This window comes from Vanellus vanellus (genome assembly GCF_965231255.1).
Source record: "Vanellus vanellus genome assembly, chromosome: 12".
NCBI classification, from domain to species: domain Eukaryota; kingdom Metazoa; phylum Chordata; class Aves; order Charadriiformes; family Charadriidae; genus Vanellus; species Vanellus vanellus.
Genome location: NC_138917.1, coordinates 112383 through 127081, shown reverse-complemented (window position 1 = coordinate 127081; position 14699 = coordinate 112383). Strand labels below are relative to the sequence as shown.

Genomic DNA, 14699 nt, shown 5'->3' with positions numbered 1-14699 from the left:
AACAAGAGCTAAAACACTGGTGTGTTATCCACTCTGTTCCAGCTACTAATCCAAAGCACGCCACCACACAGACTATGAAGAGAATTAACTCCCTCCCTGACAGACCCAGTACCACTGCCCAGCAATGGATGCTCACATATCAAAAAAAGTATTGTAAAACCTGGTTCTAAATCAAGGAAGACCACAATTAATTCTAATTCAGCATGATCTTCAGCAAACTTCTACTGCTAATTTGGCTCAAAAATAATTGTTACGGAACTTACAAAAGAGATGCTGAACTTGTAGATATTTGAACAACTTTAATACCATTTACTGTTAAATAGCACTAATGAAGGCTCCAAGGAGATCTTACTGCGGCCTTCCTGTCCCTAAAGGGGGCCTACAGGAGAGCTGGGGAAGGACTTTTTACCAGGGCATGTAGTGATAGGACAAGAGGGAACGGCTTTAAACTGGAAGAGGGCAGGTGCAGATTGAACATTAGGAAGTTTTTCACTGTGAGGGTGGTGAGGCACTGGAAGAGGTTGCCCAGAGAGGTTGTTGAGGCCCCATCCCTGGAGGTATTCAAAGCCAGGCTGGACGTGGCCTTGGGCAACCTGGGCTGGTGGGAAGTGTCCCTGTCTATGGCAGAGGGGTTGGAACTCGGTGATCTTCAAGGTCCTTTCCAACCTAAACCATTCTATGATTCTACAGCATTAAAGGAATGGAATTATCACTTCATAGAACAAAAAACTTAAGTATAAAGTGCTTCTTTCACAATTTCCTGGAATTAAGGCAGCCCACATTGTTTTCAAGCATAATTAAGACAACAAAGTATTCTTACATCCTTGGATTTTCACACTTCTGGTTTCTTCTTTGTTCTGCCCAAGTATTATCAACATTGGATGAAGCTGTCTGGAGCATCTCTCGTACGTTTTCAGTAGCTCAAAAACAAGTTGTGCCTTCTTCCACCCAGGACATAAAATAAGTGCTAGTGGCTATATATACATGTACAGAATTTTACACCATAGTATTAGACAAGAGTTCAGAATCTTAAGAATTGTACTACTTCAGTATCTAGGGCAAAAACAAAATCTGCAGTACAAGCCTTTAAGTACTTCCAAACTGAAGCTTTAGTACTATATCACCTCCTAAATGCAGATGTTACAGACCAAATGAACCATACACCAGGCTACCTGGAGACAAAGAAAAAATGCATGCAGCAACATACAGTAAGAGGTCCAAAAATTCAACAGAAGGATATTGTCTTACTTCGGGTTGTAACTTACAATTCAAATAATTCTATGTTTCTGTGATCTAATACAAGTTAGAAAATGAATTACAGTATTTAAAACAGCTAATACAAATTTCTATTTAATGACTACATACTATCACCTTAAAAACAAAGCCTCATTAAGTATCAATGATATGACATTAACCACTTGTTACATTACTTGATAAACAAGTTTTAGACTCCCAAATTCACGCAGTCCATCTCTGTAAGCATCTAAGCAGAAGGTTTATTTAAACTGGCATACACCAAGATCATATTAAACGTATACATTCTAAACATCCACTATCTTTTGGATCATTATTCTACATCTGCTCTTTAGAACAGAAAACTTGTTACTACTCTAATATATACATACTCCATTCCTGTTTGGCAAGGCTTTGTAGCAACTTCCCGACTGCAAAAATGTAAGAACTGGTGGAATATATAAAAAAGGATTATTTCCCTCATATGAGATGGCAACTACATCACATCCTCGAGCTACTGGCGGCCAACAGTAAGATTCTGTGAAGTTAGGGCCTAAAAATTTTTTCCGAGTAAGTTCCTACAGAAAGAGAAATAAGGAGTTCCACGTGAAAACTGTGTACTTAAACACACTAACAAAACAAGACAAAACACAATATTGAGCGATTTGAAAGCTTTTGACCCATTACATAATAAATGTCCTCAACATGCAATATAAAAAAACTTCTTCTGGGCTGAGGAATTAATTTATTATATTAAAATTCAAATCCCATGACTTGTGGCAATGGTTGATATACCAGAAGAAAAGTGTACAATTTTTACAGCATCTCTCTGAAGCTTCATTTATTCAACCACATGAACGTTATTATATTATAATACTATTTATACTCAGCATAATGTACTGCATTAGCATTACCTTTTTCAGATCATCAAAAAGCGGTGCTGTTTGCAGAATTGACGATGGCTCAATTTTGTTGCTAAGAAAGACAAAATTTCTTTCTTCACTAAGACTTTGCACACTCTGAAACCGTATGACAAATAGACAACAAAGGCAATACTTAGTAAAAGGGTATTAGCTTACATACAACAAGAATTTATGGTATCTAAAAAAAAAATATAGTATTTTGATGAAAAATAGCCAAATCAATCATAAATACATTTTAGTTATTACTCATATGTAATGCTAATTTACACAGACCAGTGGTGAGACAAATACTCAGTATTTCTTAAAGAAAGATTTACCAAGATTGCCTTAACACAACTGTCTTATACCACTCAAGAGAACGCACTTGATGTTCTGCGTACAGCTATCACTCAGCTATAAAAAAAAATAAATACAAATTTAAAAGATGACTAGTCAAGATTTGCTGTGGTGGGTTGGCCTTGGCACACCACCAAGCACCTACACAGCTACTTGCTCACTCGCTCTCCCTTTCCAGAGGGATGGGGGAGAAAGACAGCGACAGTGAGCAAGGAGATTCATGGGTCAAAAGAGACAGGGCTGTTGTCTGACCCAGGCAAATCAGACTCAATTTTAGGTTAACTTTATTTGTTGCCAATTAATATATACAAGTGCTGATTTGCTTATTGGGAAACAAAAACAAAGAAACAAACACTTCAGAAAAACACCTTTACTCCCCCCTTCCCAGGCTCAACCTCACTCCAAACTCCCCTCCTCTTCCCTTATAATCAATACAAGTTATCCTCAGTCCCAGGCAATGAGCAGCACAAGGCAGGGACTGCAGTCAGAACATAGCAGTTTCTCTCTGTTGCTCCTTCCCTCTCACTTCTTTCTTTTGATCTACTGTGGGTTCTCTACAGACTGCAGTCCCTCTGGCATGGAACACCTCCTACTCCTCTGACCTTGGCATCGCCACCATTTCTCTTTTTTTTTTTTTTTGTTCACTCCCATGTATTTTTTGTCCTTTCTTAAATATGTTTTCACAGAGGCACCACCAACCTTGCTGGTTGGCTCAGCTTTGGCCTGCAGTAGGTCTTGTTGCCAACGCGGCTGGAATCAGCCCCTGATCTCCTTCCACAAAGACCACCACCTCTGCAGCCCCAACACTACCAAAACCTTCCACATACGCACAATATGTTGGCACAAGAGAAGTTAAATGGAAGTTAATGCTTGAAATACCTGTTGGTCATCTTTAATTACTCGAGTCTTCAGAGGATCAGAATTTAAGAACTGCTGAAGCCTGAGAAACATACAAATATTAAATCCAACATAAATGCAAAAGTAAATTGTAATTTAGAAATATCAGCAATATTTCTGAAGTGTCATGAAGCAATTCACTCACAAAATATTTCTGATGTATTGCCTATGGCAAGGAAGAAAATCCTCAAACATGAAAGAAAATATCAAAAAGTACCATTTTGAAAATAAAACTTAGTATTAGCTTTTAAGTATTTGAAAATAATTCCAAGGAAAACATTTAACAGAGACAATTGGTAGGTTCTTCAACTTTAAAAAAAAAAAAATAAAAAAATCAGACTGGACTGTAGAAAAAAGGTTTCTTAAAGTTTCAAAAAATGAAACAATATATCTTTGCAGCAGTTAGAGACTGAATTAAAAAACACTCCTTGGGTTTATTACATATGCATCAACTGACAGGCAGCATAGTAGATGTGTTGCACAAATCAATTCTAGTCATATTTCATTACATTTGAAAATTTTATAAATCACACTAAGAATAAAACAAAGCAACTTAACACATTTAGTGTGCAGAAGAAATATTCCCCCATCACATTCTTGTTGCCAAGCTATTTTTTAAGAACTGCTATTTTTATTGTAGTCTGGGTAAATATCAGCAGCTTCAAATTCCCTTCTTCCCAAAAAGGATGTGTATGCATCTCCTTACTCTCTGCCCTTTTATCTGCTTAAGAACAGTAACTGGAAACATACTACAGCTCCTAATTATCTGATTACACAAGCATTTGAAATATTTAACACACTGCATCATACCTGTCTGTGTGAACTGCTATATTTTCCTTGAAAGGCAAACCTGGAATTGCTTTGACAATCTATCAAGAAAAGACAAACACATTTTTAGTGCTAAAATACTGTTCAAGAGCAACATTTTAGAAAAATAATTTTTTGAGTCCACTGAGTTGGAAGTGGTTTTCTTACCTTACTCTGGGATTCTCCTAACATTTTGGAGAATTTTTCTACAAATTGTAAGTTTGTCTGAATAAGGCAATAATTTTGATGAAACAAACTTCAGTAAACTGTCTAACTTGTTACAGAACAGTATTTTCTTTACTGAGAATCAAGCATGAAACAAGAATATTGCCCCCACAAAAGAATAATTAGCTCATGGTCAAATCTCAAGCTATAGCTGTAACAGGGGATGTGAGGTAGTACGAACATATACTGACCAGTTTTTAAACTTTTTCCTTTTTAAAACAAAATTAAGAAAAATGATGGAAAGGCTGCACACCACAGACAGGAGTAAAAACAACACCAGGTTACCCAGCTGCAAACTTACCACAACAAAGCACATGAACTTAAATTGAACAACACTGCAAATCCTCAAGGGAGTAACCAGTAGCAGATACCAAGTTACCCCAAAGATGTCTGGTTCTGAACAGGGGATTTTCTAGTGTTCATCATTAGTCACCACCAGTCAACAAACATGATGACCTGGTCAAAGACTTGCATCAGGTAATTCAGCTGACTGTTTGCAGAAGGGTATAAAGGTAGTGCTGCTCTGCTTTCATGATCATACTTTCAAAAATATTTTAGTAAGGTATTACAATTTAAGTTCAGGAGCGGTTATCATCCTTCAACTCTCAGCAGAACTGAAAAATAGCTTTTGTAAAACTCCCTTTTTTCCCTGACCTGACAGAAGAAGTAGTTCCACTGCTATCATAGAAGCAAACTTCTCCTTTAAAGCAAAAAAAGAGGACACGGAACAGCACATGGTGTCTTTAAAAGAACTGAGATTGGATACACTCAGCGGTAACTATTACTAGAATCTACCGGTTCATTTTTCTTTTCTCCCATGGAAATTGTAATAGCGCCAATTGTGCAATTCAGTACACAACTCAACACTCAAGAATGAGTGCTGACCTTCCAAAAATGTTTCAGAAGAGAACAGTAAGCAAAAAAAAGAGAAAATTGTAAGAAACCAGATGAGACATTTAAAGTATTAGATGATTAAAGAAACAAGAAGAGACTCCAATGAATGTTTACTGTGGTACAGCATAAGGACTACTTTGTTTTCAGGGAAACATTAAAATTTACATTTTAATATACTCAGAAAACTGCGTAGTGTAGACAGCTGTCACCTTTATAAAACTATGGCAAAGGAGTGTAAAAGGAGGCACAACCTTTTCAAGGCCTGTAGTACATTTATCAAGAATTAGTGCAGTCCCCCAGACCTACGTTACACAGAAGAACAAGCTGGATGACTACAGTATTCCTAATCTGTCCTACATATGTTTAATTTAGTTCATCTCTGACAATTTAATTCAAAACGCAATACTTACAGATGCAGTATTCTCATTTAGACCTGTGCTTGGCCTTTGGTAAGTCTCTTCAAGACAGGAACTGGAAACAGCAGGATCTAGAAAGATAAGTAAAAAGTGCATAAACACATCTTTAATTATCTGAACACATAAAAAGCCAGTACTTTTATTTACAGTGGGTTGCAACTGACTTGTTTAGTTGCTTGTATAATTTCCCAATGGCAAAACAAAAGAGCAATCTGGTCTAGTGGTAGGTGACCCTGCCCAGGGCAGGGGGGTTGGAACTAGATGATCTTTAAGGCCCCTTCCAACCCAAACCATTCTATAACTACTATCCAGAAAAGACAGACTGGAATCACTATAAATGAGGCAATTCATCCTAAACGCTAGTTTTAAAAGTACCTCTGTTCAAAAAAAACCCTCCCAACTCAAAAAACCAGTAATACATCACTGATCAACACCACAAGTAATTTCAACAATATCTAATGCTATTAAGCATATCAACAAATGCCTGTATAACTTACCCTCAGCCTTCGTCTTAGTACAGAAAGCTTCACCATATTCCTGCATCTGATAATTTGATTGGTCTTTGTAAAGTCTGATAGATCATGATCGTTTGTTAGAAGGATACAATTTGATCCAATTGTTGAACTCGAACTGAGACAACAGGTTCATGTTCAATATATGCAATTAAGGACACGTGACGCATTGCATGTATGACTGTTTCTGAGAAACATGGTTCCCACCTGTTTCCAGATTTGTTGGTACCTTCTCCTGAAACACCACTGGCCTGAAAGTAAGCGCGGGATTAACAATTTTCACTGGAAGAGATTCAATATTTAACGATGTCTGGTTCTCCTGATAATCTGCAGAACCCCCTGTGGCCTCTTTAGCTTCCTCAAAACGAGCAAAGTTCTTTGAGACAAGATCGTCATTAACGCACACCTAAGAAAACAAGATCTTTACTGACCAGTATCAATAAGCAATAAACTATACCACCACATACTTGTTTAGAATTTATTTGAAGCTTCAAACAACAATAAGATAGAAGCAGTATCAGCGAATGCTTTATGAAGATTATTAAGTCCAGAACAGAAAGTCAGTCGTATCTTCCTGTATGTTCTCTAAACAGGTGTTAATTAGTTGTCAGTTTCATGCTTCTGCCTAAAATTCTGCTCTCAAATAGATTTTTCTATGAGCCTCAAAAAATTTAAAAAAACCCTGTTAGTAAGTCAAGTTGGTTTACTTCTTGATTCGGTGTGCATCAAAAGCTGGCAGAAAAAAGTAGTACTAAACCTAAAACTTCTTAAACGCCATTAGCTCAGAGATCAGCGACGCTATCGCCAATTGGGACTCTGAACTGAGAGAAGATATTCATACTAGCATGTACCTTCAAAGTTATAGACTATGGCAAAGACCACAGCTCCAGTGCTAAAATCCTGGGTAAAACAGTCCCAAGTTGAAACAGCATTCAAATACATCGATTTGTATCTACCATACAGCTGCTTAAGTCTGACAGTATCTACAGCAGAGATTTAGCACAAGTGTGAACTTCTATTTATTTTTATAATATTATGCAACTGCCTTATTGAAACATCTTTAAGTATGATACCACAAAAGGGTGCAAAAGTGCACTTAAATAATTCACATAGTTGTCCATTTGAAGTACATGCTGGACTTCACTTGCTTGTCAATATCTTCCAATAAGAGGTTCACACAAAGAAAAATGGGATTTCTGCCTCTTGGAATTCCTCTGGAAGTTTACAAGGAAGAGAAATCTACAACAAAACCTCTAATAAGTATATGATACAGCTTCTACTGTATCTGACAGAAATTACAACTCACCTGCAAGTAATGCTTTTCAGTTTTTAAACTAATTGCAAAGTTGTAACTTACATAGCAAAGTGCACGAACAGGTTTGTACATATAAAAGTATCTCACCTTTTCATCTTTTATTGTCACATAAAGAAATACATCAAATATGTTATCTTCTACAGCACATAACTTGGCTTTCATTTGGGTAGTTGCTAAATATAGTAATAAACACAAGAACAAGTAAAAAGATTAAACCCTTATCAAATTATCAATATTTTTCACTCGTACTTTTAGAGAGACAAAAATAGAAATTACAATTAGACATGTAACCTATTAAATTTTGAATTAAACTAGAAAGTAACAAGGCAATAAAAACCTGAAGTTGCAAAAATAAAGTTTTCTTTAGTCTTTGAAGGAAGATTGAGAGCTGAAACAGATTAATGACCTCTCCACAAAAACTCGTTTTAGGACTACACTAAAAATCTTAGTTTAACTTTTAGCCTCTGACAATCTGTAACACAAACGCGTACTTTCCAAACTTGACAATTACTTTTCTTGAAAGAAGTTGTATTTGCACATTTGCATAGCCTGGTTAGGCTCTTCATTCAGGCAAACATAGCTGGTAAAGTCCGTTAGTAAATTCTGAAGCACTTCTACAGACACTAATGATATGTTAGTAATTAAAAAAGTATGTATTAGCACTTATGGTACAGTCTGGGAATATCTATGAAATTAAATTCAATGTTATTATTGCTCCCTACTAACCTTTATTTTGCATAGTGACAAATGTGTGGAGAAAAAAAAAAAAAAAACAAACAAAAGAGTAAACCATGAGAAGTAGTGAGGGACTTTTTACAAGGGCATGTGATAGGACAAGGGGTAATGGCTTCAAACTGGAAGAGGGTAGACTTAATTTCTTACTGATATCTAATCTCTTGACTGTGAGGGTGGTGAGGCACTGGCCGAGGTTGCCGAGAGAAGCTGTGGCTGCTCCATCCCTGGAAGTGTTCAAGGCCAGGTTGGACAGGGCTTGGAGCAACCTGGGCTGGTGGGAGGTGTCCCTGACCAGGGCAGGGGGGTGGAACTAGATGATCGTTAAGGTTCCCTCCAACCCAAACCATTCTATGATTCTTTAAGTGCTACATCCCAGTCAGTGTGCAAAATTATCAGGCTAAAGACATTTTATTGCTTTCATGAGCTATAATAGAGATATTCCTCTTCTGAGCTGGTGCTTACAACCTTGTCAAGCAACAAATGAAAAGGTAAACACATAAGCCAGATCTTGCCAACTCTGTACGAAACTATGAAAATGCAGCTCTGATGTCAATTCAAAGATTTAAACTATTCAAAGATTTAAACCATTTAAACTACTTTAAACACAAGGAAAGGCTCCACTGTTAAAAACAGAAGTTACACAAGTGCTACCTTATTTAGCCTGTCAAAGAGCCAGATACCATCTGGTCAACTACTGAAATTTATGCAGCATGGAAGCCCACAGTACTAAGGATGCAGCTCCACAAATATTTCTGCCTTAGTCAGTCCATACAATAAAATCTTATGCAGCTCCTTTATTTTTAATATACAACATTCTTAAATATAATTAAATATATAAACACAAGTATGATATTTCTCTAACAGTATTTTTCCCCAAAATAGAAGACTAGAGGAATTAGGATTTTGGGAATATATTTTATTTACCTTTGAGAAGGTTCTGAAAATACCGAGTAGCAGCACTATCCCATCTTTTGGCTGGTCTAGGAAAATAAACACAACCAGTTATCCCACACCATGGTAATTTCGGAAAAAACTTGGAATGCACGTAAAGAAATCATTTAAGTCATGACAAATCTAAGGAAGTGCACCAACTAGACACAACCGCAGAATCTTACTACTTACAATGTAATGTCAAGTCTTGATAACATTGTTTCAGCTCATCAATAAAATAAACTGATCAAAAATTACTGGATATTACTTTGTCAAGGTATAATGGCTTACCTCCAACATAAAATACAATGGTTAGAAATTAAATACAATAAACAAAAATAAAGCAAGAATCCACTTGCAGAACATATTAATTAAGTAGGTATTGAGCAATTTTGAACAAGCACTTAAACAGTGAAGTGCTGAAGACCAAAATGTCTGTAGCAGAAAATCAAGTTCACTCTTCACCATCTTCTGCAAATTCAAGTACAAACTTTTAAGTATAAAATAAAAAAGAATCAAATGAAGAGCACTGTAAACAAAATGTGACAATCTACTACTTTTGTGATAATTCACGACAGCCCACTCAAGATGTACACTATTCCTATTCAAACTATGCTAATATTTGTTCTGCCAGAATGACAGAAGTCAAAATACTAATTTATTCTTCCAAACAAGAATATTAAAACATAAACTGCTTGACCACATACAGTTTTGAATATTGCTTAATGACACAAACCAAGTGGCTTTCTTGCTGTGGAGCTGCATTCCCCAATGATCTAATCATGTCCCTCTCAAGTTGGCAGGATCTTTGACAATAGCATCCTGGAACTCAAGGATACAAAAACATTTCTCCTTACACCAAACCCCAGTGAAAACCTTATTCAAGTCCTTCAAAATTGCAGTGAGAAAAAACTGACATGAATAGAAGGAAAGCACAACACGAATCCAAAACATGGCAAGAAAAAGACACATTGGGGAAAAACAAAGCTACCTATAAACAGCTATAGAACTTCAGTTCAGCTAAACATAAAACTACCACAAAAAAAAAAAAGAAAAAGAGAGTATCAAGAGTAAGATGAGCACCTGTTAAGACAGCACATAAGGATAGATTAGCAAATAAATTCATGTGCTAGGAATCAAGAAGCACAGCTCTGGGATGACAGACAAAAGACAAAAACTGCCAGAAACTTGTCTAAACTTAAGGTTTTTAAATACATATCAAAAGATTCAAACAGGTGAATAATAAAACCCAAATCTTTAAGAAGAAATCGTTAAGGAAGCATTTCCATTTAACAACTGCTCCTCTGAAACAGAAACAGCTTTCCCAATCTGATTTCCTATGTTCTTCTTGAAACATAATCTCTTCTAAAAAAAAATTCTGCAATAAAACTTTACACTGAAGAAATTTATAGATAGAATACATTTATTAAACTCTACTTACACTATTTTTGCAGTATCTTCACAAAAGTTGATACGCAATGTCACTGGCTTTGTGCGATACAGTCTACACTTTTTTGCTCTATATGGGATCTGCATAAATGCTTCCAGTGCAACTCGAATGCTTAAAAACAAAGCAGAAATCATCTCATTTTACTGATCAGATTTTATTCTTCAGAAGTCATTGGTGTCAAACACATCCTTCTGTTACCCTGTATCTGTCAACACACTTCTTAAAGAAATTTGGGTCCCACTGTGGAATACCCTGGAACCGCTGCACTACTTTTCTCTCCAAGAGAGGTGCTACCAGGAGCAATTAGTGAGCAGATGAGCTCCAAATATGAATACGCTTCCTATTCACTCGAAATCTTTCTGATCTTTTTCCACTACAGCTTGGTTTTTTCATGATATTTAGCCCTCATACTACCACATATACCACCTGGCACTGCATATTCCATTTTGCAGTTATCACTTCTGTGTGAGAAACCAGATATGATTAACATTAGCAATAAGGAAATCAAATAAATGCACTACTTTGCATTTGTACTTATTTTCCAAAAAAGAATTTATTCTTTATAAAGCTATCACTGGAGCATTTATCTTATCTTTATCTTTTAATAACCAGCAAGACACTGTATATAGCAAGCTTTTAAGATTCATATATTTATTGCTTTTGTTCAAATTTTTACTTTACAGTGAAAAAGCAGTAAATCACACATTACTTCTAGTTGAACATATTTTAAACTCAGGGCATTATCAAGTTGTTTTCCAATAAAGAAACATGCAATTTAAAAGCATTATTTAATTTAAGATTTAAAGTATTTTAAATAAGCTTTCTTAATTTTGTGGAATACTGAAAAAAAATTTGGTAAAGCTTCTCGTACTCATAGTTGCATATTTTATTAGAGAAATGAACTTTAAATCTAGCTAAGGGCCAGAACAATTATTTCTTGAAACACATTTTTCAAGATTTCAGAAACAGTAGGTTTCATAGTGGGGTTATTAAAAACTGTGAACCTGTGAAAGCTCACCTCTTTTTGCACCAACCAAGACAGACTGTCAGCTCTTCGTAAACAAGCTAGTAGACTGCAGTGGGAAAAAAAACCCACATATTTGTGTCTAGATGTCAAAAGCTGGTTCAGCAAGTGAAGCCTGCCTCCATGTATTTGTGAATGATCTTCACTGGCTATATATTTTTTTATTTTTTAGTATATAATCACTTAATAAGGGACGACTGGCAATTGTAAATTCCAGACATAACGAAGTGCCATTATTTCAATTTCTAATCTTTAAAAAACCAAAACCTACAATAGAAAGCATCTTTAAAATTTCACAAAACAGACTGGATTGTATCCACGCTTGCAAGGGCCTATCACATGGCAAGCAGTTTCCTGTGGACCCAACCCACATGTCCGTTAAACCAAAGCCTTGCCACTATCAGTCTAAGTAAATAAATTGTATTTGCATGCATTAGGTAACAAATACATTTCTGCGAGAGAGTCAAAAAATCCAAACACTTACTCCTTTGATTTAACAAAAGTGTATTTGGCATAATCCACAAGAAAACATTCTGTTTGATAATGATCTGTACAGTACTTGATTGACTTAATAACCGCTCTACACCAGCATTTGAGTTCCTCACTGAAAACCACATAAATCTGAAAGAGAATGAACAAGACAGCAGGTTCTTGTAAATAGATCGAATTACACTCAAAGTTTTTGTTAGAGGAAAGAATATACTATTTATTATACAGCCCTCTTTTTTTTTTTTTAAATGCTAGCATTGCAGCTTATGTAGTTACGAAGTTTACAGATAACCCACATAGAAGACATTATCTACTTTTCTACATAGCGATACTAAAAAGATTAATGCATATCCTGGATACTTCACCCCCAAACTAATGCAAATAACAGATTACTCTATCTACACAATACAGCAATGATTTTACCTGGCCTTCTTTTACCGTTAGTGGTTTTACTGCATCCACATCTTTATAAGATTTGTCATAGAACTGATTCATTTCAGCATTCAGGTTTTTATATTCTATTTCATCAACTACGTAAGGCCCACATCCTTTCATAGTAACCCAAAAGCAACCTGGATCTTCAATCTGGGGCAAGGGGTAGATAACAAGAACAAACACTATTAACTCCTGCTAAAATTATATATTTAAGAACGTCTGAGCAGCAAATGTGAAAACTTAAACTTCAGCAAGGCACCTTAAAAATTAAGGGGATTGATACTAAGCATACAGAATGTTAACAAGCAAAACTTTCAACTTCAGACCATTAGTAAGTTAAATGACTTGCAAGTTTTTTTAGCACTGCACTTAATGGCATGTGTAGTTTAAAAGATAGAAGCATTATCTAAAAAGTTGGTTAAACCAAACAGTGGGTAAAGTGCAAAGACATAAAGCTTTTTATTTCCATATGGTCTTCCAGAAGTATGTATAAAAAACCCAAAACACACAACAAATCTCAACAATGGACTTTTCTTCATGACGACAACTTTCTTTAAAATGGGGTCATAGCTTTCTGCTCAGCCTTTGTAAACCTTTATATCCCAGTCTTCCGGCTGATCTGGGCTGCCAGTTGTTGTGGGTTAATCCCACCAGGCAGCTAAACACCACACAGCTGCTCCCTCACTCCCCTGCAGTGGGATGATTGAAAGAACTGGAAGGGTAAAAGTGAGGAAACTCATGGGTTGATATAAAACCAGCTGAATGGGTAAAGCAAAAGCTGCACCTGCAAACAAAGCAAAAGAAGGAATGCATTCACTGTTTCTCGTTGGCAGGCAGATGTTTAGCCATTTCTAGGAAAAAAGGGCTTTATCACACATAACGCTCACTGGGGAAGACAAATTCAGTAACTGCAGGTGTTCCCCTTTCCTGGTCCCTCCCTGCAGCTTTTATTACAGAGCATGACACCATTTGGTATGGAATAACCTTCTGGTCAGTTGGGGTCAGCTGTCCTGCCTGGCTGGGAGAATGATTCTTCCATGACCTCTTGTGGAATTCAGTAGAATCTAGTACTATACCACACTATTAAAGATTACATTGCACATTTTCCATTTTAGATTTTGACTGCATCCCTATTGACCTCTTTGAGAGGAAACCAATATAAACACCTAAAAGAAATGGCAAAACATGTATAGTCCATATATGACCCCACACACGTAAGAAATTGCTGCTGAACGGAAATAGAGGCACCATTTGTAAATCTGACTTCCAGAGTTGCACTGAAGTAAACAAACACCAATCCCTTAGACTTTAAAAAACGCCAGCATACCTCTAATACCAAGACTTCCATGTTTCTCAGCTAGACCCTTCCTCAACACTACTGTAAAAGAACAAGAAATGTTTGATTAACCATTTTTAAAGCCATCACTTGTTTTGAAGCATATCTAAAGAGTGCACACGTAAAGCAAGCCTACAGATTCCTGCTACTGGTCTCAGGAGTATTAGTCTAGGCAACTGATTCACACGTATCAAAGGGTTCAAACCAGTCTTCTTAATGAGGCATTATGTTAAAGCCTAATTAAGATTTGCCATCCATAGTTTACATACAACCACATCAACCTTTAGTACAACAAAACATACCTGTTATCCTCGACCCACTTACAATATATAGCTGATTATCTTACATTCAAAGGTCAACAGAAATAGGCTGATTGAAGACAAGGGCTGCTACAATCTATCTACATGACCAAAAGGACAGAAACACCAGAGCAAAACCCTTACATCATAAAAAAAAAAACACAACACATAACAACAAACCCACAAAAAAAAACCTAACATGAAAGCAGCATCCCAACCTTAACAAATAATTTTAAGATAACAGATTTTTACCAGTATCTGTAATGGTACATATCATAGCTAAGAATTATAATAAACTACCTATAGACTGAAGTAATTTGCATTTCATTTTGGCACAAACCAGCACATCACAATACCATCACTGCAGTTGTCAAGTTTACCACTTAGAAGAATTCACACATGAAGGAGGTGCCTAATAAAATGCTTTGGGAGAGGAAAGTCAA

General features: G+C 36.2%; 1 protein-coding gene across 1 annotated transcript in view; it reads right to left on the bottom strand.

Moving 5' to 3' along the window:
• TDRD12 (tudor domain containing 12) overlaps window positions 1-13969 on the bottom strand; it is a gene marked incomplete at both ends in the record, with an annotated part of 35965 nt that extends 21996 nt beyond the window's left edge. Inside the window, 13 exons of the mRNA XM_082489573.1 lie at window positions 821-974; window positions 1626-1811; window positions 2148-2252; window positions 3372-3432; window positions 4200-4258; window positions 5726-5802; window positions 6451-6649; window positions 7646-7731; window positions 9218-9273; window positions 10665-10784; window positions 12182-12318; window positions 12610-12771; window positions 13949-13969. Of these exons, the coding sequence (XP_082345699.1) occupies window positions 821-974; window positions 1626-1811; window positions 2148-2252; window positions 3372-3432; window positions 4200-4258; window positions 5726-5802; window positions 6451-6649; window positions 7646-7731; window positions 9218-9273; window positions 10665-10784; window positions 12182-12318; window positions 12610-12771; window positions 13949-13969 (1423 nt within the window). The remainder of the gene's footprint in view (window positions 1-820; window positions 975-1625; window positions 1812-2147; window positions 2253-3371; window positions 3433-4199; window positions 4259-5725; window positions 5803-6450; window positions 6650-7645; window positions 7732-9217; window positions 9274-10664; window positions 10785-12181; window positions 12319-12609; window positions 12772-13948) is intronic.
• Between the last annotated feature and the right edge of the window lie 730 nt (window positions 13970-14699).